The 24,843-nt window shown below is 37.9% G+C and overlaps 1 protein-coding gene across 6 annotated transcripts in view; it reads left to right on the top strand.

Moving 5' to 3' along the window:
• The window catches only part of GRIA4 (glutamate ionotropic receptor AMPA type subunit 4), a 215,848-nt gene that overhangs the window by 139,085 nt on the left and 51,920 nt on the right, over positions 1–24,843 (top strand). For 5 of the 6 annotated variants that reach the window (XM_058019238.1, XM_058019234.1, XM_058019237.1 and 2 more), the window contains exons 5-10: positions 1,777–1,830; positions 3,794–3,952; positions 5,738–5,905; positions 7,503–7,607; positions 12,603–12,713; positions 20,134–20,340. In XM_058019238.1, coding sequence (XP_057875221.1) covers positions 1,777–1,830; positions 3,794–3,952; positions 5,738–5,905; positions 7,503–7,607; positions 12,603–12,713; positions 20,134–20,340 — 804 coding nt within the window. Of the gene's footprint in view, positions 1–1,776; positions 1,831–3,793; positions 3,953–5,737; positions 5,906–7,502; positions 7,608–12,602; positions 12,714–14,024; positions 17,058–20,133; positions 20,341–24,843 lie in introns of those variants that run through there. The other variant, XM_058019239.1, reaches the window with a different exon arrangement.

Raw genomic sequence — 24,843 nt, 5'->3', positions numbered from 1 at the left:
TAGCTGTAACACTTTCCAAATTCAAAGTCAGAATTGTACCCAATCTTGGTTGAAAATAGAAGCCATCACTTTTCTTTTCTGGCAACATAATCAACATTTTTAGGGTGAAATTCATCTCAGTTAACATTAGGGAAATAAAATGTAGGTGTCTGCATCAGAGTTAATCCCCATCAACTGTTTCTAGTCAATGCAGAAAAATACACACTTTCAGGGCACAAGCTGTCTAATTAGTTTCACACGTGTGCTTTAGAATAAGCTGAATCATTTCCTCAAATTGACTGCTCTTTCCACTGACTGTAAGGGAAGTTAAGGCAACTCTGTGATACATAACTGTGTACTTGTGTCACTCACCCAAAGAAACAATTTTGAGAGAATACAATGAAAACATCAAATTTCAGGTTTTTCCAAAATGTTATGTATTATTCACATCAAATCCAAGAATTCTGAAGTAGTATCTGCATGCATTTCCTAGGAACAAGCACAGAAATAAATCTCAAGAGGAGATTTGCCCAAGATAAGGGTGAATAGATTAAGAACAGATCCGAGGAGAAAGAATTGGGAGATGTTGGAACTAGATGATCTGTAAGGTCTTTTCCAATTCAAACCATTCTATGATTTTTTTATTATGTCAGTCCACTTAATAACTCTCAGGTTGTGATGTGGTATTTATTTTAAAATGTAATTTTTTTACCCTATATCAGTTTCCCTGTAATGAGGAGGCAAATACTGTATTTCCATGCACTGCTGAATGAGTACAGATGTATAAGCTTTACTGGGATCACAGATCATAACCCTGATTGGAATCAGGGATCATAATTCTTTTGAAGCCAGTTTCAAGCCAGGACTTGAAAATTTTTATTATATGGGAAAATTCATTACTTGAGAGTATCCTCCTCACATGTGTTGAGCTTGTAATAGGCAAAGTTGTGACTTCTCCATCTCTACCGCGCCCAATAAAATGTCAGCAGTGGTAATAAATCACTGATTTGGGAGTTTTATTAAGTCTAAAATTCATTTATACCAAGGGTAACAGTCTGGTCATGTCTTGGGTGTCTAGTGTCTTTTGTGATTTTTTAGGCTTATGTTTTGGTTTTTAAATACAAGCACTTTAATTGTAGACTATTGTCCTGGTTTCAGGCAAATTTAGGAAGGAAGTCTCCAATGGGATCCCTCTAGAAAGCAAATTCAAGCAGCCCCTCCCCCTCCTCTTTGGAAACATAAACCTCTTTCAAAAGAAGTGGAAGAAAACCATTTATTTAACAAAGTATTCACAAACATGAGAAAATTAATAATATTAAACAATGGAACCTCTCATTGTTCTGAAGAGATGGCAAATTCAGAATCCTTTTTATAGGCTGCAGCTCAGATCGCTCAGTCTCTTATCAGAGCCCCCACTTTCATTCATCAATTCTGCACTTATTTTAAATAAAAAAGTAAATCAGGGGGTAGGCTTTCTATCTAGTGTGACATCTCCTCCTTTTGAGTTTGTATTCCATAGATAATTGCTCTATTTGGTAAAATAGTATATACTACAGTAACATTTTCAATAAGAAGGCACTCAGATTACCAGTTCATTACTTTACTCACTGTAATTTTAGCTTTTTCCCATTATTAAGCCCCTGGAAAGTTATAGTTGCATTATTGCAAAAAGACTCCCAGCCTAATATTACCAGTGCTATATTTTTCAGTTTATATCTAGCTTTCTATGAAAGCACCTTTATAGAGAAAACAGTATGACATTGTTTTTCCTGTTTTTGTCTTATTTCTCTCCCACAGATTGTGAGCGTGGGAAAGCATGTTAAAGGATACCATTATATTGTTGCCAACCTGGTAAGATACTTTTCTAGAATTATACCCCTACTCGGTAAGTGAAACACTCAGTTTTACTTTGAAGTTATAGCACTTCACACAGCATTTCCCATTTGTCTCTAATATGTGCTTGTACATAATACATTCTTTATGATGTGTAAAAGAACTTGGGTTTCTTATTGCAGCTATCTAGATATGAAGGGCACAGTAATATAGTAAGTAATACTCCTAAATTTTATCAAAATCAAGGTAGGAGAAAGAACTGATACATGTATCTTGGAGCTGAATTAAACTAGAACTATAATGATTTTTGACTTATCTTTTTATTATTACTAACACAAGAACTCTAGAGATAACTTTTATACATTCCCCGGGGAACATGTATTTTCCAGTAAGATCAGCTATTTCCAGTTAAATTACTACTTCAGTACTTTTACTTTAAGGCTAAACTGGACATTCACACAGCTAATGTTCAGAAGAGGGCAAAGAAAGACCAAATGCAGTATTTTATTATTTAAATGACTCATTCTTTAAGCCAAAATACCTGCCTGGCAAAGCACAGTGAATGTAGGACAGAGTATAATGCATGCTTTAAACTGTTTGCTTTCTACTCACCCTCAAGGAATTTTAGTTGACGTGAAATATTTTATTGTGCTTTGCTGCACTTGAACCTTCACTTAGTACCACTTCAGATTATATTTAAAGCCTCAGGTGTTGCAAATGAGACATCTGTACTCTTAAGTCTTATAAATTAGATCTTTCGGCATTACAATTTTATAGTTCCCCTAGTAATTTTTCTCATGTAAAATAGTTGCTGTAAACAAGTAACTGGATGTTGCAGTAATCTGCTAGTGAGGTATGCAGTGGAGACAGGCACATCTGATCTACTTCAGCAGGGGCACACTTTGTTATCTACTGTCTGTTCAATTATGTGGATAATACAACGTCCTGATGCGTCACCTTTTATAGCTACTGTCAGTAACCCTTAGGACATGAATCAAATCTCTGTCCTTAACAAGTGCTTTTCCCCTGGGATATTGGGCCCTTGCCCCAGTACCCCACAATTTTTTTTCCTAAATATTTCTAGATTTTCACTTGTATTTTCACTGATAAGTATCAATCAGAGGAATTTAGGAAAATTAAAATAAGATGCTTCTGAGCTAACCTTAGACATAGCAGCCAGGAAAGGAGAAAGATTTATGCTTGCTTCTTAGTGCTTTAACAGTTTGTGTTACGCAGTTTGTTGAAGTTCAGTTCTGTCTCTAAAGGCAAAATCTAGTAAAGAATTGTGCTGAACAGATTAGCCAGAGAAACCAATAGGTCAGGAGATGTATGTGCTTTATCTTCTCTTTCAGTGCTGGGATTCACTCTAGGTTTTCAATATATAACAGATCTAAGAGCTACCACAATCCTTTTTAACAGAAGTGTTATTTTGATGTTGTTCTCCTTGCACTAACAATGAGATCCTCATGTGCTGTCTCTGCCTTCTAATGTCTAATATATTATCTCATTTTCAGTCTAAACAAGGAAGACTGGAGTAAATGTATTTACAGAGTAGGGTTGTTCATTTTTTAACATGCAAAAAAAAAAAAAAGGGATGCATTTTTTAAAGCATTAGTACAGTGCTTATTCCAGTCTGACAACTTTAATGGAAATTGGATTAAGCCTTTAATATTCTGCACACATTTTTCAGTTTATTTGCCAAAGGCACTTCTTCAAAAACTGTCTGCTATTCCCAACAATGTGTTGCTTAGCTGTCAAGACCACCCTAGCAATAATGTGGCAAATCTATTTCTTGGCTTTTTTTTCTTTATTACACAAATGGAAGTTATGAATGAAGGTTCAACATTATTTCCTGGTTTAAAATTTTGCCTTCTAATGGAATCCTGCTGTTGTGCATTCTTTATGCTGCCATGCTGACCTAGAACAGATTGGACCCACAGTGGCGTAGGAGGGAAAACAAAATCTTAAATTGATTTTCTAGGGATTCAAAGATATTTCTCTGGAGAGATTTATGCATGGGGGAGCCAATGTGACTGGATTTCAGCTAGTGGATTTCAGTACCCCAATGGTAACTAAGCTGATGCAGCGCTGGAAGAAACTGGACCAGAGAGAATACCCAGGATCTGAGACCCCACCAAAGGTACTCCCCGATCTGAAGCACTACCAAAGATATCACTCCAGTGTTCTAATTTCTTATTAGCATTGTTGATTACATGAATGAAGACTTTAATATTTAGGCAGAGGAGAAGGCATTTGATCTTACTATTACTGGCCATTAATCATGCCTATCCTTACATTTATATGGTGGAAATGAAAACTGCAACACATTTTGCTGATGTACTTAAATGTCTGTTGTCATTTATTCTCCAACTTCACCCCATTACCGACAGCAAATAAAGGTCAAATGCTTAACTGACAACTTAATTTCAATAAAATTTACATTAATTAGTCTAATTATCTAGGTTTCTTTGGAGTGCAGATCTTTCCTGACAGATGAATTCTTCTGGATGAGATATTACTTTAACTGTAAGTTTGCTACCTTTAAATTTTCACATGGGGTTTCCTCTGGAAATTTTCCACCTCAAATCCTCATGTGGAAATCATAAGAAGGCATGATTTTAAAGTTAAATCTCATCCCAGAGTTCCTCTATCCAAATCCTTCACAGAGTGATAAAAAATATTTTTTTGACATATGATTTTCCTGGCAGGCAAATCACAGCAGAGCTGTAAATATTACTTCAACAAAGTTGTTCTGTTATTATATGCACTAATGCGTGCCAGACATGCTTGAAAATGGGCCCCTTTGTGCTGGGCACTATGCAGAGATAAGCAACCAGCCCTCCCTTGGCTGGGACATTGGTAGTTTGGTGAAGTCTAGAGAGAGCATCAACATGGCTATTACAAGACATAGCTACAGAATTCAGTGACACTCCAAAAATTTATGTTAAAAAAAACCCCAAAAAACAAAAAGAAACAAACCAAAACCAAGGGCTTGGAATGAAGACTCCCCAGTTACTGGTGACAGAAAAAATTCTACCTATAGGACACTTTGTGACAAAAGCAGGATTATTTTGTCTGCTTCTGAGAAGTCAGCATGATTAATTGGAATCACACATAATTCATCTCAGGATAACCAAAATTTGAAGCTATAAAGATAAATCATGTCTCAAAGACCTTATAATCTGCAAGACAAAGGAAAGGAAGGAAATTAGATTTGAATTTTGGAAGTTAGCATGCATATCAGTAGCAGCCCTGAGCATGTGAACAACATTTCCTGATGCATCGTTTTTATCAGAGGACCATACTGAGAAAGCACCCCTTTGTTTATGTGGCTCCAGGCTAACATCTGCCCAAGACTTGTTTTAAATGTTTCGTTTGGCATGTTATCTGCCTAGAGCAGTTGCTGTAGTTAGTGTAGAAACACAGACTGCTCAGGGTACCTATCAGGCAGAGATCCAACACAGGTTTTCCAATAGGAGGAATCTACTCTTGATCACTCCTAAAAGTTCCAGTAGCCTGAATGCCTGCGTATTTTTGCAGGTTTTTGTTTTTTTTCTCAGCGAGTTGCTGTTTCCTTTTTTTTTTTTTTTTGAGTAAGTTGGGTGGATGGGGTTATTCCCTATTGTGTAAGACAAGTGGAAAAAAAAAAGGAAAATGACTTGAATATTTCAAGTTTAATTTTTTTTCTTTTTAATTAATTCTTAAGATGCAGATTTTTCTACCTTTAGGAAATACAATTTTAAAGCTGTACCTACTGGAATGTCCTACATTTGTCCCTTAGACAAAATTGCTTTTGATTTTGAGGAAAGCTGTTTTCTAAATGCAGGTATAGAAACGGCTGCATAATGAATCAAACTAGAATTATCTTGAAACAGCAGATTATTTTTTGTCAACTCTGAAGGGCTGTGTTTGTCTGTCTATTTAGTACACATCTGCATTGACATATGATGGAGTACTTGTGATGGCTGAAACTTTCCGTAATCTTAGAAGACAGAAAATTGATATTTCAAGGAGAGGAAATGCTGGTGATTGTCTTGCCAACCCTGCAGCCCCATGGGGTCAAGGAATTGATATGGAGAGGACATTAAAACAGGTAAGGGGAGGCTTTGTTCTAGGGATCTTTTAGAATTTTGGATTTTAGAATTTTGGACCAGTTGCATGCTATTATGACTTGCAGAACAGTATACACTACGGTAGTAATAGGAGAGGGAAAATTATTTTTTACTTGGAAATTGCAAGCAGGTTGGACTGTTCAAGTTGTTCTGCTTTGTAACTTGGAATGAAGGCAGAGAGGAACTACTACTATTTGAAGGTACTGTTAGATCTTTTGAGATAGTTGGAACTTCCTCCACTGTACTGCTGAGTTCATTTGTTACTATTGCAAATAACCTGGCTGTACAGATATTGTCATTTAAGAAAAAAGGTATAACCACATAATATAACCTTTCAAATATGTTTCTGTCATCTTCAATAAAAGTAGACTTCTCCCAGGGAAATCACATAGGTAGTTTGAGGGTTTTTTCTTTAAAAAGAAATAACCCAGAGGTATGGGTTATTTCAGGATTTTGAATTCCTGATGAATATGGATGCCTAGAAAGTTCCAGATCTCTGTCAAGATGATTTAGCCTTTCCTTTGAATGGGACAGTAACAAAAATAAAAATCCTGCAGTAGAATTTAAATCATTGCAAATGAGGAGACTCCACTCAGGAGAAACTGTTGAGGAGAAGTGACTGCTGACAGAGCTGGCAGCTCCGTGCCTGGAAGCCAAGGATTCAGTCCTGGAGAAAAATCAGTAGATAGAAATGGACAGAGGGAAAGAGTAAGTGATTTCAAGCCACATCCTGACTCTTAGGGAGAGAAATAAAGCATTTTGTATGCTTCACATATTCTGTGCAGATGCACAGATCTGTAACAATTGAGAGAAACATTAAGTCAGGCTTCTGTGTTCAGGCAGACAGCATGAGACTTCAAATTCTGCCAGAGAGGTTTTCATGGCCAGATCCTGGTAAAATCAAAGCCATCAGCAATATGGCCACGACTTCTTTGGGACAAGGACCACTGCTTGGGTGTCCTTCAGCGACACAATTAAGTGCTGGAAGAAAGAAGTGTTCTGGTTTCAGCTGAGGCACTGGTGGTGGGAAACTGCCACAGCCAATTTTAAGGCTTCACAACTGGCCTTCTTCATTCTAATGCTTTGAAAACACCCTTTTCAAGCTCTATCCATATCAGCCCTGTATTATCTCCCCTGATAGTAAGCTGCTTTGCTGGGGCTAAGGTTGTTGTCAAGTGGGAGTGGGAGCTAAAAAGACATGCGAGCTCAGGCCAGACTTCCTTTAGGTTTTTACATATGACCCCAGGAGTGATGAGAATAGTAAAAAATGTATTTCTCTTTAGAACCTGCAGCTGGAAGGTCCTTCATGCTTCCTTCTGCGCAGCATGAAGGAAGGGAAGGTCCACTTTGTGTCTTTGTTAGCAGTTAGATACTGACATATCTAAGCCTGTTTTGAGCATGGTTTGACAGGAAAAACAAATATAAAGAAAGCAGCCAACTTTATTTCTTTGAACTGTTCTACAGTAGGGTTCTTATGGCAATCTAAGGATGTAGCCAGGATAACTTGTACTGCTCTGTGACATTTGAAGTAAAAAGCGTAAGACTGGATCTTCACAATGGTTTTTCTTCTATTTGTAGGTTCGAATACAAGGTTTGACTGGAAATGTTCAGTTCGACCACTACGGTCGCAGGGTCAACTACACCATGGATGTCTTTGAGCTGAAAAATACTGGCCCTCGGAAGGTATGTGCTGACATTGCTATCCTCATACCATATAAATGAGTTGTGTATGATGAAATAGTTATGCAGACTTACATTAAAGTGGACTCTGCATCTGGAATAGGTATAATACACTGAGTACATGGATACTTCTGGTGAAAGCAGGTTTTACCTGCATTTTCTACTAGATGCTATGATTCAGTGCCTCAGATTGGGGAACACAAAAACAAGTGTGCATCTTGGACTGGTGGGATGTCAGTCAGTCAAGCATACTAATGAATATCAGTTGGATGACATGTTGCTAGGCTGCTGGGTGCAAATGGTCAGAATTCTGAATAGTAGATATTTCTTGTATCTTATCCCAAGATTTCTGTCTTGAAAATTACTTGCATTTTTAAGCAAGTTGATTTGTACATTCTGTGCAAACATGAACCATAGGCTGTAACTAACACTGGGCTTTTAAGGGTGAAAGGATAGAAGAGGAGAGAGGAGGAAGAGAGAATGACCTGAATACTTGCATTTTCTGAAATTTATTGCAGTATCTAATCATGTGTGCTTGATTGGCTTGGTTGCTTGCAAGCAAATGCACATTAATACATGTCTAAGCAGATCCTTCATGACTGAATGCTCATTATCACTCAGCCCAATCACTTTGAAAATATAAGCTTGGGTACTTTGTTGATCCTTTCTCTTCTGTGCTGAAATTTGTCCATTTATCACAGAGTAAAACAAATAAAAGCAGAAAACGTACTCAAGCTCAAGGATTTTCTCTTTTTCTTTTGAGTCATTTTGATCTATTTTGCTTATGAGGTCATCACAACAAGAAAAGGGGGGAGGTGATGATGAATAGGGTACTCATGGCTGCTTGAGTAGGGCCAAAGCAATCAAAATTGAGTTAAGTAGTCCTCTGCTGTTGGCCAGAGGTGACAAAGTAAATACTACCAGGTGAACTGTGTGTCCCTGGAGACGTTTACCTGCCACAGAGCTGAGGAGGCAGAGTGCTAAACTGCAGACCCAGAGCAGAATTACACATTTGGATGTAAAAATTATATCACTATATCACAGCGTAGAGCCGCAGACCAAAGCAAGGCATGTGCCTGCATATAAGGCCTGTTGGTGCAGTTGTCTTTTGAAAGTGTCACGGGTGGCTGAAGGATAAATTGGGAAAGGTGAGTTTGTCTTTCCTCTCTTGGGAAGTCTGCTGTCTTGTGCCAAAAAATGTGTCTGATCTTGCTACCAGCCCTGCTTCCTTCCAGTCTCCGTGCCACACCATTGCCAGCCAGGAAAATATATGGGTGGTTAGGGTACACTGGAGGAAACAGTGAATTATGCCCTTTCCATCCCCTGTTCCCTCTTGTACTGGAGGAAAGACAAGGTGCAAATAGATGTGTTTAATTAGGTCACAACTTCAGTAACTCGTTAGGGAATTTACTTGTCAGCAAACTTTTGTAAAGGGTTGATGTTTCAAGCTTTGTCACCTGTTACGGGAGAGGTGTCAGTCTGGCACAACTGCAGGGATGTCTCCTTCCTCTCTTCTTGCATCCAGTTTAAGAGGAGGGTGATTGCAAACAGAGGAGCTATGTCTGAGCTGTGCTAGAGGCCCAAGGAGCTTTTCTTACCTTTCAGTCATGCCTCTCTGCTACTCCTAAGTCTTTACCTGTATTTGACATAACAAGTCATAACAGCTTTGACAGATCTGGCTACACACAAGAATTTGTTTCTCATGTATTGGATAGTGCTTTATATGTGATCATTGGACCAGTTCTGTAGTCCAGCCTGACAAATCCTATATAATATGTGAGAAATGACTGTACTTAATTGAACTAAGAGGCCTTCACTATTAACGTCTTCTTCTCATGTCCAACATAACATGACTTATGAGTCACCCAGCTGCCTTTCCAGTCAGAGTAATGCATGGATCTAATCTTTAGAAAAGTGATTTTTGTTGCCCACAGCTTTAAATATGTGAAGAGACCATTAAAAAATGGCACAGCTAGACAGAGGCAGACTTCCACATGGTTTAGTAAAACAGGAAATATTAGCCTATGCTCACATTAGTTTCATTTATGCATCACTTCTTACTTGTTTCTTCTCTGCAGAGCAGTAACAAAACCTGCTGGTGAGGGGAAAGGGTGGGAGGACAAGGATCACAGAGATGTAATGGAACGGCTCCTGTGACTGAAGAGTTGTGATCAAGTCATACAGGCTTTACACTGGTGCCCAGGCACTGGACCAGGGCCGATGAGCACAAACTGAAACACAGGAGGTTCCTTCTGAACATTAGGAAATACTTTTTCATGCTCTGAGAGTGACCAAGCACTGCCACAGGTTGTGCAGGGAGGTTGTGAAGTCTTCATCCTTGGAGACATTAAGAAGCCATCCTGACACAATCCTGGGCAACTGGCTTTAGGCTGAACAAAGGGGTATGACCAAGTGACTTTCAGAGGTCCCTTCCCTGCTCAATAATTCTGGAATTGTGTCATTCACCATGATAGGATGCATGGTGAATGATAAGAAACCTCTGGAAGTCATTTGTGAATGATAAGGGACCTCTGGAAGTCTAATGTAGGTAATAAAATGAAAAAAAAAATGGAAAATAAAAAGTAGACAAAGTATATACATTACATTGCATGCATTAGACAGTCTAAGATTTGGATTCTGAATTCCAACTTGGCAACATGAAAATTAGTTATCAAAATGTTTCCGTATTTTCTTGCTCTCAGTGGCTTGTGAGCTCCAACAGGATTACTTCAGTGGTTACTACAAGGTGCACAGGCCTTCAGAAAGGACACTGTTCATTCAAATCCAAACCATTATGGCAAATTTACTTTGAGGCCAATATTTTTGCAGTATTTTTTCCCTAAAAGATAAATTCAGCCTCTGTATAAGTGGATGCAACTGAACTATGAAGTTCAATTGTGACCCAAATAGAATTGGAGGTATTTTTTATAGCTAAATTCAATCCTGTACTTTGAGAATTTTTTTTCCTTGTGAAGATGAGGTATTTATGGGAAAGCATACTGTTATTTAGTGCTCTCAGAGTGACTGTGTATCTCTATACTTTTATACAAGTGTCATGACATATCTTTCATATTTATTCAGTAATCTAGTTTCAGAGTTACTTTAGTGCAGGTTAGCACCGAATTACATACAAGCTCACGCCAATGCACAAAAGCTAAAATTCCTTTAAAAGATGCCTGTCATTTCTCAAATAATGCGTTTATCTCTGTCTGAATTTTCATATGGCACTTACTTCTGTAGCACAGTATATCATTAATTTACTGCTTTCCTTCTGAACTTTATAGCAGTGAAGAATTGCACAATGAAAAATCATCATTCACTATCATAATAATTCCCCACACTGCCAGATTTTGGTGTACATATTTTGCCTTTAGCTAGTCACATTTTTTTGACAAGAACTTCACATTTTCAATAATCAATTTTATCTGTGGCTGTTTGGCTGTCTGGCTGAAAAAGAATATTTGTTAGAAATGCATACTACCAGGAAGAAAACCTTCCTCCTCACTATATCAGCACTGCTGACACTTCCTGTTAGCTGCAGACACCTAAATCAAGGCTCCAGTACTGTAAGAGAAATCTCAAAAAGAAAAGGAACATTTCAACTAAATATACCAGAACTTTTGTATATATAGTTTGTGCATGTTTGCTTCACATTGAAGTTCTACCTCGAGCCCACTTTCCATTAAAATCCTGTTCTTTTTCTAGTAAGATAAACAAGGCATTCCTCTCTTCCAACTCTTGGTCTCCTGAACTCCTAATTCATCAAGGAAGGGAGCAAGGGGCAGTTGCTGCTGACTTGTCCCCAGGTGCTCCCAGAAACTGAGCCGTGCCTGCTTCAATTGCATCTTTTTGGTAGAAACCTTTTAGATCATCTGTCTGTTAAATCATGCTAGGCAAAAAGATCAGCTTCCCAATTCATTAAGTTCTCAGCTAGCAGGGGAGCCCCTTGAGGTGGAATTTGAACACTGTGCTACTGACAGGTTTGTGTTCATGTTGTCCATTTGACATGGAGCTGTCAGTGCTGGGTCAGGAAAAAAGCCCCAGCAGCCTTGTCAGTGGATGCACAGACAGCCATGATCTATCTGTAGAAAAGAGAATGGGCAAGAAGGGGGAAAGAATAGGATTGGGGATTTTCTTCCATGGGATTACAAGGACAGCTGATTAAAATCTGACTCTAGAGAATTCATTGCCAGCAATGAACAAGGGCAGCTGTTTTACCTTAAAGCCGCTCAGGGAAGGGTTATGGCAGCCTAAATGCAGCCAAGGAGAGAAAAACCCAATTTGTTCCACCTCCCTGTAGGCGCTTCCCAGAGATATATTTAGGAAGGATTCAGTCTCACCGTGCTTTGCAGTCAGTGGGAAAAGCAAGCACCTTTCTAGGAGGGATGCTTATCCTGCATGAGCTGAGTCACTGCCTGCTGGTACTGTCTGTCCTGTGAGTGTTAAAAAAGCTCAAATAACAGGATTTCTAATGTAGGAAATAAAAGGTCAGTGCTAGCAGTTAAGTGGAACAAGCCTGGTATAAATCCCAGAGCTGGGGTCTCCTGGGAAGCCCATGATGGAGCAAGGAATTGAGATCAGCCGTGGGATTGCAAAACTGTCATCCAGATGTCTTTCATTCCTCTGTCTAAAACCAAAAGATCTGGAGGACTAACAAACAAAAATATTCTTGTGGGTAGAAAAAATTCTTATATCTCATTTATGCCCCAGGAAGGCTTCAAGGTAATGAAAATGGGGTTTACCTTATGTCTCTGGTTGAAGTAAGTAGCTCAGGTCATTCAGGACAAGAGAAGTGGAGGTGGTAGCAGGTCTGTCTCTGTGCAGCAGGGGTGCAAGGGGATACACCCAAAGTGACAGATGCATACTCCCATATCTAACCAGACAGCACTTCCTTTGGACAAAACCATCTTTGGATCACTCTTATTCTTACAGGAGTTTATATTTGTTGTTGTGCAGAATGTAGACCTTACTGCAAATTATGTACATTTTATTTTGCAGGTTGGTTACTGGAATGACATGGATAAATTAGTTTTGATTCAGCATGAACCTACACTTGGAAATGACACTGCAGCCATTGAGAATAGAACAGTAGTTGTCACTACAATTTTGGTAAGGTGTTTCTTTTTTTTAATGCTTATACTGGTGTGTGACACAATCTCATTTCTAGTTATGATCTAATTTAGTCTGCCAGTTCCTAGGTTGGTGGGAGGATGAGAGCCATATATCTTAATTATACTGACTGTCATGTCTGCACAGATTTTTTTTTTTTTTTGGTATGCATTTGATATAATGATTCACTTGAAATCAGGTTTTAAAAATTGAGTTGTGGTAACTTTTTCTTTAATTCAGTCTTTTCCATTTTTTGCTAAAGTAAGTCTCAGAGATATGAGTTCTTACAACCTCTAATTGATAAATCTTGACTCACAGAACAGTGGAAGAAAAGAAAAACCCAAAACCTTTAAATGACAGAATAGAACAGAGGGTATAAAATGAGATTACTGTAATACCAGTGTCCCTTTTTCTTGGTAAATTATAAACTCAATAATTGACTTTGGTAAAAGCTAAAGCTCTTAAGTGGTATGGTTCAGTCAACCAGTCAAAACTGGATTATCTATTCTTAATTGTGGATGAAAACATGAATTTAGTAGATGCATTCTTAATGTTCATTCAGCATTTCAGTAAAATTTCCATTTTAATAAAACCAATATAGATTTGGAATTTGATTTTGCAGGATTATTATGTTTTTAAAGAGTGGTTGCATAGGAGAATGAGTTGCTTGATTAATTTACATTTTTAATTCACGATTTTTCAAAACAATTGTTTCTTACAAATCTGTATTTAAAAAAAAAATATTTAACTTTTTTTTTCCTCTGAAGTCAGACTTGCCCTTTATAGCTGATGTTTATCAAAGCCAACTGGCAAAGGGTGACCTTTACGTGACCACTTTTAAGATTTTACATCTCAGTTCACTGCCCTTTTCACCTGCCTCATTTAGACAAGACATGTTAACCCAATAAACTGTGTCTCAAATGGGAAGGAATATTCTGTAGGTGTTAAAAAAATAATTTTTTCTAACTCCATACAGAGTTTAAAGTAATCCAAAGGAAAGCATCAAGCAATGTTCTATCTAAAAATACAGTTAATTACCAGATTTTCAGCAGTCTGTATCAGCACTTATGCGTTAATTATGTCTTAACAAATCTCCCGTTGAAGGTTGTCATTCCAGGATACAAAACAACCAAACTACCATACAGGAATTCAGAATATAACTCCTAACCAAATTGTGTAACTTTTAATTTTATTTTTGCATGGGAAATTTTAAATATATGTATCTTTTTCCTAAAAAAAAAAAAAAAAAAAAAAAAAAAAAGACTCGATGATGGAAAAAAATATACTTCAGTACAGTCCTCCTCTTTTCAGCCTCTGATGAAGAATCCTATTTTAAGAAATTGATCAAGGAAGAAAAGAGTCCCAAGATGCTGCGAACATTCCTAACTAAGGCTCAAGTATTAACCACCAGTCTAGTAACATTGAGCTAAGTTTTCCATATGGATTACTGTTCCTCTGACTGGATGACCAGGCACTGAACCACCAAGAAAAGTTCTGTGACTAATCTGAAATGTCTAGAACAGATGATGTTAACCTTCAACTTTGCCAAGCTGAGAAGAGAACGATGTGAATTACAAGCTTTCAGTCGAAATTTTCCTCTCAAACCAATCCTGATACCTTTGACTGAAGCTCTCACACATGAATACTGTAATTTCCATAAATAGCTCCAAGCTTAGGAGAAGCGAGTAAAATATAATAAGGAAAAGTAATAGAAAAGGTTTCTGTTCACCAGAAAGGAAAAAAAAAGGAAAACAAGAAAGCTTTTAAAATGTGTTATCTTGCCTGTCCTGTTTGCATTGAAGCATTTTGATGTGCGTAATAAATGTTATCTTCAAAAGAACTTTTCCAATCCCTGTATTGAAGGGACTGATGGGATCGTTTGCAAAACCAAAAAGCTGAATTAGTATTCCAAAGCATGCCCTGTCTTAATGCAGCATGTCATTTTTGGATAAATGCAATTAATTGAAAGCAGCATAGCTTCTTGACCAAAAAATGTCCCCTTTCCATGTTTCAAAATCACAGTGCAAGAGAAATATATTGGAATTTGGTTTGAATAAGAATATATGGTGAATTCTGCCTTATCATGCTCATCTCCCATGTACTGCTCTGGGAGCTGCACACATGATGCTGAAGGCAGAATAGAACCATGATTCTTAATATTGGCTTGCTAGGACAATGTATTTAGCATCTGCAAGATCACACACACAAAGAAAAGAAATATTTAACTACAATAACTTTCAGACTCCTGTTATTTTTCTCTTCTTTGTTATGTTGCAAATGCCACAGAGACTTTTTCACCTCTTCATTGCCCTCTTCATGTTGAAGGGAAGTTGAACCATTGTAGATGACACATTTAATTTTGGTTGCATGCATAGTTTCCAACATTAAACTGAAAAGCCTCTGCAAGCAGTGCTGTCAGACTTTTCAGTCTTCAAAGACAGATGTCATGGCAGCATAGGAAAAGCTTACAGGTTTTCAGCATGGCTCGCTTTAATTTTTGCCTAAAGCCAAATAGCACAAGTTGATTTGTCCTCTGTTTCTTCAGCTTTTATGTGTCTATGCTTACTTTGCTGTAGTGTGGCTGTATGCCTGTTGCATAGAAACTGCATTATAATGATCAGCTCTGCACCCAAAGAACTTAGTATAGTGTTTTCTACTTGGCAAAATGTTTTCTTCGTTTGTAACACAGTGAGAGCACGTAGAAGTTATTTTACAAATTTGGTTTAGGCTCTTAGCCTATCCCCATTAGCTGTGTGGTGCAGTAGCAGCCCAGAGAGAGGAGGCAGCAGGGGGCAGATGATGTTCTTTACCAACTGCAATTTATAGCTCCTATTCTGCACCTCATGTGATGCACAGCCTCCTGCACTCTGGAAAGGACACATTTCTTACCTGTGCAGAGGCATTCCCTTTGGGGTGGGATGGTAACACCTCCAAATGCACAGTAGGCTCATTGCATGACTGGAGAAGGGATGCTCTTTGCAGCCCTGCTCTAACACTAGGGTAAAGCAAGGGACTTCTCTAGCTAAGGAGAATGATCATCTCCAATTCTGCAGGTTCAGAAATATGGTCCCAACTTGTTGAGGAAGAATCTAGGGAAGTTGGCTCAGAAGACTAATCCAAACTCTCAATACATTTCATGATAGGGCCAACTCTGCACTTAACTCTGAGACTGCAAAACTTAAAAATCACAAAATTCCTGTAAAACCAAAGCTTGACGGTGAGCTGCATCTGCATTGTGCTTACAGGTCAATATTTGAATGAGATATCCTTGGTGTTGGCAGATTAAGTTCCAAGGGCAGGATTCAGTTCACAGCCAAGTCACCTAGATGTGGATGGCTTTACAAAGGGTATTGATTCAGTTGCATTCAGTGACATTCAAGATGCTCTAGGATGCACAGCCTGTCCCCCATTTCTTACACTGGAAGGATCACCCTTGCCTGTCTCATGCTGTATATGTGACCTCTTCTTCTGGATGTTTTAGCTGGTGTATGCACTTTTCCAGGCATGTGGGATGAGTTTTTCCCCAAGATTGTAATTCCGCAAAAATTTTGAAATTGATTCAGTGGCCTATAGGTGGATGCCTTATACTGAGGGTATCAGACCTATCTGTAACATGCAAGCACAAAGCACCTGCAGAACAGCACCTTGGGGTCAAGCAGGTCACCTTAGGGCATCTAAGATGATAGGCAACTTTCATTAGGTGACTGAGAATCACCATCACTGTTTTGACTGATACTCGTGATAGAGTCTTACCTCAGAAATTCTAATTATAGGCTTTTTTCGCATAATAGAAAGATATTTTTTCATTAGAAACTTTATTAATTAAATTCCTCAGTAGTGTGGAGAAAAAAATGAAGTTTGTTGCATGAAAATAATAAAGACTTCAAACCGAATCCTGGACACTTTATTCAGAAGAAAAAAAAGTAAAAGAAAAAAAACTTACCAAAAAAACCTTCCATTGACATTTACAGAAGTTTCTTTCAGAATAAAGTGTGATAATGTGTCCCACGCCTGTTCTAAAAATTAGAAATTTCCTTGCACAGATATCTGCCACTTTTACAAATTATTTTTGCAATGGTGAATATTTTGAAATCCACTTTGGAATAGGAGAACCAAGTTTAAATCTGTTTGTTATTTGGGTTAGTTACTTTGTCCGACTTCCCTTATAGTATGAATCATCAGTTGTGAGCATTTAACTGTACACATGAATTTGTGGCAATGTGGTGGAATGATCTGTTTACATCTATAAAGGTAATTGTTGCAGACATCAACTTGTATTTGCAAATGTTAAGTATTGTTATGAAATTGTGAATTATATAAGTAAAGCTTGCACCATTTCAAATATCTGTTCCGTGCTAGTCATTGGTCATTTCAATGTGGACTTTTCCTTGATTCAGTACTCCATAGAACATTCTTAAGCAGCTGAAATCTTGCAAATATTGCAATATAAAACCTCATTCATCAATAAGTCAGAGGTGTGCTTTATATCAGTAGGTTAAAAGCTCATAGTCCAAAAATATAGTAAGCACAAAGATGGTGGGCAGAGATAATCTTTCTATTAGACAAGATGCTAAAACTGGAAACAATTAAAAAGTAGGCCTATGTTTTCAGCTATTTCAGCTGATTTAAAAGAAGATAACACCTCTCCACAGATGACTTGCAGCCCTTGCATTTTTAGACTACCATGATTACACCATTACTACTAACTTTGAAAATACTATTGCAAGGAATCATACAAAAGAAAAAGGTCTTTTTCAGTGCCACAGATAGAAAAGAGCATCAAGATATGGCTAAGTACATGCTATTGATCAATTCAGGTATTTCATGACTTCACAGTGTGACCTTGAAAGTTTATCCGTGTAAGTTACTTGTTAGCAAAAGGTGCCTTGCAGTGTCTTTTTATTATAACAACTGAACACCTCATCAATTTGAGACACCCTCAAAGTCTGAAATGGACAGGATTTAAAACTAGGGCTACCATTTGATTTCTTTCTTTTTAAAAAAATCTTTATAAGATACTCACATGCAGTCCCACCCACATTCCCCCATTAAATTCTATCTTGAAAATAGATATCTGATTACTTGGCAGGTAAAGTAGGCACAAGAATTAAAGAATAAAATAGTTTAGGAGGGAAAAATCAACATAGTAAGCAAATGATAGTAGGTGTTGCTGTTATCTTTAATTGTGCCATTCCACACTGGCAGATCATACTCAGTTGCTGCTTCTTTGAAAGCAGTCACAGCAAGGCATGCTACCTTACTCTGTAAGCTAATTGCATTATGAAAAACGCTCTCTGCTCTGTTTTGCTCTAAATCAGTGAGATCAGTGTAAGAAAGGGAGGTGGATGGGGAAGAGAACCAATGCAGTTCCTCCAGGTACCCAACAGATCCCTGTCAGGTCTTAGTGGTCTCTCAACTGCATGGTTGGTGTACCTACCAAGGACAGAACTGAGCCACTCCGCTTCCCTTCTCAGTGTTCCCTCACACAACTCCTGGCTCGGAGGACTGAAATGCACTTTAACAGAAAACTTGAGGCATCTGCCACTTGGCTTTGCTGTGCAAAAACAGTTAAAATGCTTTTTTTGCAGCAGCCCTGCCAGTGGTGGGGTGCAGGCAGAAGCACAGTGTCTGGGTTTTGGAGGAAGGAGTAAGCTGATCTGGCATACACTGTGCCTGTCTTTGAGTCCATCGCCAGAATTATCTCCTGGTGTGACTCTAGTTGCATGCCTTTGGCTGCAGATTTATGGCTGAATCAGAAGAGCTGGAAACCACTGACTCTGGCCTTTGGAAAGCAAAATTGCTTTTGAGGTACAGCAAGCAATGTAGCTGAAACTTGTAAGGAGAGTTCACAAATGTAGGACAGTGGACAGACTTTGTTGCCCTTCTAGCAAGCAGTTGGCTAAATCACAGACAGGACAGAATCTTTTTCACCTCTGTTTATTTTAAACTTTTTTGTGGCAATAACATATGTGGAAAGGCACAGATTTTGGCTCTTCCTCTCATATGAACAAAAAGTCTTTGTGGGGGAAGAACATTTTATACACATGGCCAAAATACTTCCAAAAATCAGGAACTTCTGCAGAGGTCAAGATCTCCCTGCTTTTCTCCCTCTCTCCCTCTAGAAGACCAGTGGTTGAGATCAACGTGATTTAAGTAGGGATAGGAATACTAGAAAAAGTGCAGGCTGCTGGTAATACTCTGCAGTTTTCCTTTGAAAATTCAAACTCCATACAGGCAAAGGCACTCATTGGACCACCTATCCTCCCTTGTTAGACACCTAATAGAGGTTAAAAAATGTTGTTGCTTACAGATTATGTTCTTGTAGTTTCAGAGGAGCAGGCATTGCTGCACTACATATTTAAATTTATTTTTATTCTTGTACTAATTATATCTGTAGGAAAGATGGGAATGGGGCAGAATACTACCAAGGATAGTGTCAAAAGACCAACATTTTCCAGGGATAGCACAGAGAAAACTTAAGTTGCCAGTATTTTGTGATGTAAATTCAAACAAAGGGTGACCTAAATTACCTTTTATATTAGACAAATATTTCATCTGGAACTGGCTCTGAATATGAATTATGTGAAGTAATTTAAAATACCATCAGAAAGTAGAGTTTTACTTAATAATTTCTAAAGTCTGAATTCACATAGAGCTAATAAGAAAATTACCTTGATATCCCAGTTGCATAATGTTCACTATTGTAATAGCATGGTTAATACAGGGAATACAAGATCCGCTCTTCAAGACAGGTTTTACTCGTTCTCAATGGCACTCACTGTCCCAAATATTTGGTACTTCTTTTTCATACAACATGTAAAGTCACTGTCAACTTAATAACATTCTTGTCCTTGCATATCACTGAAGTTCATCCTAAAAAACCTTGCAGAATCTGCACTGTTTTATTTTAAAGGAAAGATGCATATTTCCTTGGAGTGTATTTCTGTGTTCTCAGTAAAATGTATGTAGCCTCTTAGGAGCTATACATTCTAAACCTCGAGAAATGAAGCCACTCAGGCTCTGTATCTGAAATTACATAGGCAGTCACCCCACTATGTTTAGAGGATATGCTTACTCACTGAAGTCAGAAGTCTACATTGTACTTCATGATCTCACAGCCCTTTGCACTGTATAGGCCCAACCTCTATTCATACTTTAAATTTAGCATATACTGCACTAAGGCCTGTCATTTTAAACAAAGTACGGTTGATAATTCTTGTGAAATGTATAACCCAAATCAGTGTGAAGAGTATATCTTGCCAGAAGGATTTCTGTTCATACATTTTAATTTAAACCTGCTAATATTGTCCATGAACTTTTTATAAATTGTGTGTTGTTCAGTCAGCTCATGACATGTTTGGTTTTTTTCAGACTATATTCGGTACACTTCTCCTTTACAGTTCTACTTCTTTCATTATAGGAAGCCCCATATGTTATGTTCAAGAAAAACCATGATACGTTTGAAGGGAATGACAAGTTTGAAGGATACTGTGTAGATCTGGCATCAGAAATTGCAAAACATATTGGTATCAAGTACAAAATTGCCATTGTTCCTGATGGAAAATATGGAGCAAGGGATCCAGAGACAAAAATCTGGAATGGGATGGTGGGAGAACTTGTTTATGGGGTAAGCATACCAATTTTTGAAGCAGGATTTAATTTATCATAGTATAAGTCATAAAATAGGAAGTATATGTGCATTTTATTTAATCTTGGGGTCACAGAAAAGAAACATCATCTTGTTTCAGGTCTGTGAGTTATCACTTATTTTCAAAATTTAATAGTTTCGTCCAAATTCTACAATTTATTCAATTAGTACCTTGAAACATTAGAACATCCATAGTTTGTATATCCCTTAAAAATTCATTAATGTTAGAGACCATCTATTCTTGACACACCGTAAAACTTGGTTGGGAAGAATATCACTCATTAATTAATTTTCATGGAATGGTGGACAGATCTTTTTAAAAAGATGGGATTCTTGGTCTAGTTTGATAAATGAAAAATCCACCATCATATATATTAAACATATATATTAATCATATATATATAAACATATATATTAAACACTACAGACAAGTACATAATTAGGCAATTCACAATGAAGACAGACTTTTAAGATGACCATCAATTATAAAATTTAAGATCAAACCTGGTAAGTTTAACAACTGAGAACATTATGTTATAGAGTGCTCTGGAGAAGGATTCTTCAGAATACCATAATAGTTAGCAATTCTGTTGACACATAAAGTTCCAATATTTAAAATAAAATAGCTCCAACAGACCTAAATAAATATTTTCAGTATCTGGTGTTACCAAAAGTAGGAAAACTCAGAGCTGAGCTTGCTGATGACTACAGTTGCTAGTATCTGCACTGAGAACAGTTCAGAATTCTTAGAGAAATCTTTAATTTCAGTGTTGGAATAATAAAAAAAATCCTCAAACTACTCAGATGTCAATATTTCCACCCATGAATTCATAACATGCCTCAACCTCCTCATAAAAAATTCCTGCATACCAGTTGAACCATCCCCATTTTCACAATTCCATTGGCAGGTCAGGCCATACATTGCAAAGGCCTCGTAGCTTTTGTAGCAGCTCCATTTCAGTTCCCTTCTGCTAGTTTAGCATAGCTGCTAAATTCTCCATTAGCATCAGTTCAAGGGACTCTGCGGAATGAAACAGTCTCTGTACTGTAGGAGTGTGGGAAATGTTGCCCCAGAATTTCAGTGATCTCCCTTCCCCATTGGCATGGAAAGGTTATATCAGGTTCCCAAAATTCTCCATGTTCTTTGAAGTTCGTGAAGGAGCCAACTTCAATTTTGTCTTTAAAGAATAGAAACACCAAATGTCACCAAGCATGTATATCTACTTCAGTGTCTTGAAAGCAGCTCAATTCTTAAGATAGTAAAAGATAAAGATTTTTCAGAATTATTTTATCAAGTATGGAGGTTATTCCTTTTCTGGCTTTTAATTGCAAGAGCGAACCCATGGACATCAATGGCCAAGCAATATTTCATACTAGAATGTCTTTTTCGATTATCCAAGAAATGTTACTATTTAGGAGAAATCTCTTTTGTTCCTATGTACTGTTTCAGTGGCCTATCATCTAGTTGAAAATTATAGAGGAAACTTGATATTACACTTTCATTTTCTGTTTGTATGGGGTATTCTTTCCCTTGTTTTATCTTAAAAAAATTTGCCTCATCAATCCTAAATTGCCCTAGAACTAGACTGAAATAAAAAGTGTTGTAAGGAAGCTCACACAGATGTGCCAACACCTACAGCTTTTAACAGAGCTGAAAGCTGTACAGTTCACAGGCATGAGGAACCTGTTGCAATTTACCCACATGAAGAAGGCCAACCCAGAATACTAGGTCAACATTTCATTTTTTGTAATGGAAAAGAGTGAGGAGGAGGCTTTTTCCAGCTATCTGTTTAGGATGTCCACAGTCTTTGCAATTCTGGGACTAGGCCCTGGGAATGAGCTGCAGCAAAGCTCTTGGAGCTGCTTTTTTACTGAAGTCAGCTGCTGCCCAGGACATTTGCTCCACTGTCATAAGGCAACCTGAGGCTGTATCGATCCTGATGTATCGGTGGCACCAGGGAAGGTCCCTGCGCTTCAGAATTTGCCTGATTAATCTGCTAAATTTCAAGCATGGTCTCCACTACATTTTTGGCCCATAATTACTGTCCAAAACAATTCCTGAGCCCAGCTGGACACCGGGATAGAGCAGACACCTTTCCCTACAAGCAGCTCGAACGAGGCCACGCAGGTTGAGAGGTCGGGTGACTGATGGCAGCGACGCGGCCTGTCCAGTGCCGCTGGGCCTTAAGGCCAAGAGCTACACCAGGCATGCTTAGTGTACTTCTACATGTGTAGCTTTAAAGGAAATTGTTCTTTCTGCTACTTACAAAGTTTTCTGCTAAGGATTTCCACAGGGAATCCATCAAGAGCATCCTCCCTGCAAATTCCTTGAGTCCTTGCCAGACAATTTACAGAGCATCAGGTTCCCAGGCCTAGGAGAAAACAGAAAAATCAGTCAGGCAGAGACTTTGCTGCAAAGCTCTGCTAGAAGAAGAGTATGTTCATCTTCTCTGATAGATCCCCTAATCATAAACACAAATAGTCTGAGTAGTTGGCTGTATTTCAAGCAAGGCTTTTTATTTGCAGCCAGGACTGGGAGGGAATTTGCAACTGAATTAGCAAGTTGACGAGATGATCTGTTTGGGAAACATTTTACAGCTTTTAATTCCCAGCCATGTTAATGGATTAACAGACAGTTTTGCTCTGGCCAGTGAGATTGGACTCTTTCTGTACAACACAGAAGATTCCTCTGCTCTCTTGCTCTTACCATCATACCCCAAAGCCCCTTGGCCCTATCCTTACTACTGAGAATGGACATGTGAAAATTTTTTCCCATGTTCCTTTAAGACTTGTACGCACCAGAGGTTGTTCTGGTACCTGGACACTCAGGTACTGCACAGAGCAGGGTAGTAATTTCCTGAACCCCATGGCTGATTTTTCCATCATGTCCCAGAGGAAACATCATAAAAAATGCTGTGGGGTACAGTTTTGCTAAGATTGTGCAGAATATCACAGGGGGAATATTCTGATTTTAGCACATTATTAAAAACAACGAGGAAATTTTGGTCATTTGTCCCCGATGAATCCACATGCATGTAGTGGTCTGTGGGGATTCTGTTTGCCTTGATATCTAGCTCACAGAAGAAATGCTGGCTGGGAATGAAATGCCATTTAGCACATGTAACAGGTGTTTCCACATTCACTAGCAGTCAGCTCCAATTAAATATTCATTCTCCTGACACAGAATGCTTTTCTTTCACTGCTTAACACAAAAGGTCACAACTCATTTCTGTTTGAAATCTCAGAAGCCAAGAGCTTCTGAGATTAAAATCTGTTTCTGCATGATTTTTTCTCAGATAGCATTACTACCTTCACAATACGTGTACCAAGCATAAATTTTATTCTCAACATTATAATAATTATATATTCTGGAAAAGAAAATGTCTCTCTCCATCAGAATTAATCTTGTCTCTTTCTATAATATTGGAAGGATCCAGAATGCATCTGTACTTGGTAATGGTGGAGCCTTGATTGAAATGCTGTTACAGACGCAGTTATTTAACTGTGAAGTATCATTAGTCTTTGTCAAAACAGATTTCAATGGCAACAAAATCATTAATTGTTTTTGCACCATAGTTATATTGTTAATCATTTAAATGCATAATTATATGGTGTATGTTAACTGGGCAAAGCACATAATTATCATGCACAGCTATTTGCATTATTTAGCTTTTGCAATAAAGAGTTTATGTAGGCTTTACATGGCACACAGTAGTCATACAAAAATAATATGATCAGTCTGGGGCACTGTCGTTTCTCCAGTTTTTTGTCATTTAATTATGACCTAGCTATATATTTTCCTTTTAGATTTCTTGGCATAAAATAGATCTATCTAAATTATGAATTATCTGATACTAGATCACTATTGTAAAAAAATAAGTTAAGTTCCTATTTCTCCTCTTTAACTCCTTCAAGTACTGTAGGCAGCAGTTTTGATCATGTTCAAGTCCTGCATACCCTATTTGAGCATTTAAATTTCGAATGATACATCCTCTCCAGTATTTCACATATAATATGCAATGTGTACTAAGTAGGTATTCAAAACCTCCTCAATTCACACTCACTTGGGGAAGTCACTTTTCCAGCTCACACTGTGAAAACTACAACCCCCAAGAATCTGTTTTAACCCCAGTTGAAATCTGCAGACACAAAAAAAAACCCTGTTAGCCAATACCTTTGAAGACCAGTGACTAGGTCTGTCATTTACACTGTGTTAATGAAGATACCACTATATGACAAACACAGAGAGGATGAGAGGATTGGCAGGAATAGATTACAGTTGCCATGAGTCTTTTGCTTAATCAAAGGACTCCACATTAGACATTCTCAATAATTAAAATTTAGAAATACAAAAGATGTTGACTTTAAAGAAGGAAACCATTCTTCTGGAGCAAAGCTACTTATGAGTAAGATGAAAAAAAAAAATATGCAGAAAAGCCGGTAGCTCAAACCATCCTGCAGTCTTTAGACTACAGAAATTAA

Source organism: Melospiza georgiana, chromosome 2 (genome assembly GCF_028018845.1).
Source record: "Melospiza georgiana isolate bMelGeo1 chromosome 2, bMelGeo1.pri, whole genome shotgun sequence".
Classification (NCBI taxonomy): Eukaryota; Metazoa; Chordata; class Aves; order Passeriformes; family Passerellidae; genus Melospiza; species Melospiza georgiana.
The sequence above is the reverse complement of the archived record's forward strand: the minus strand, read 5'-3'. Positions and strand labels throughout refer to the sequence as shown.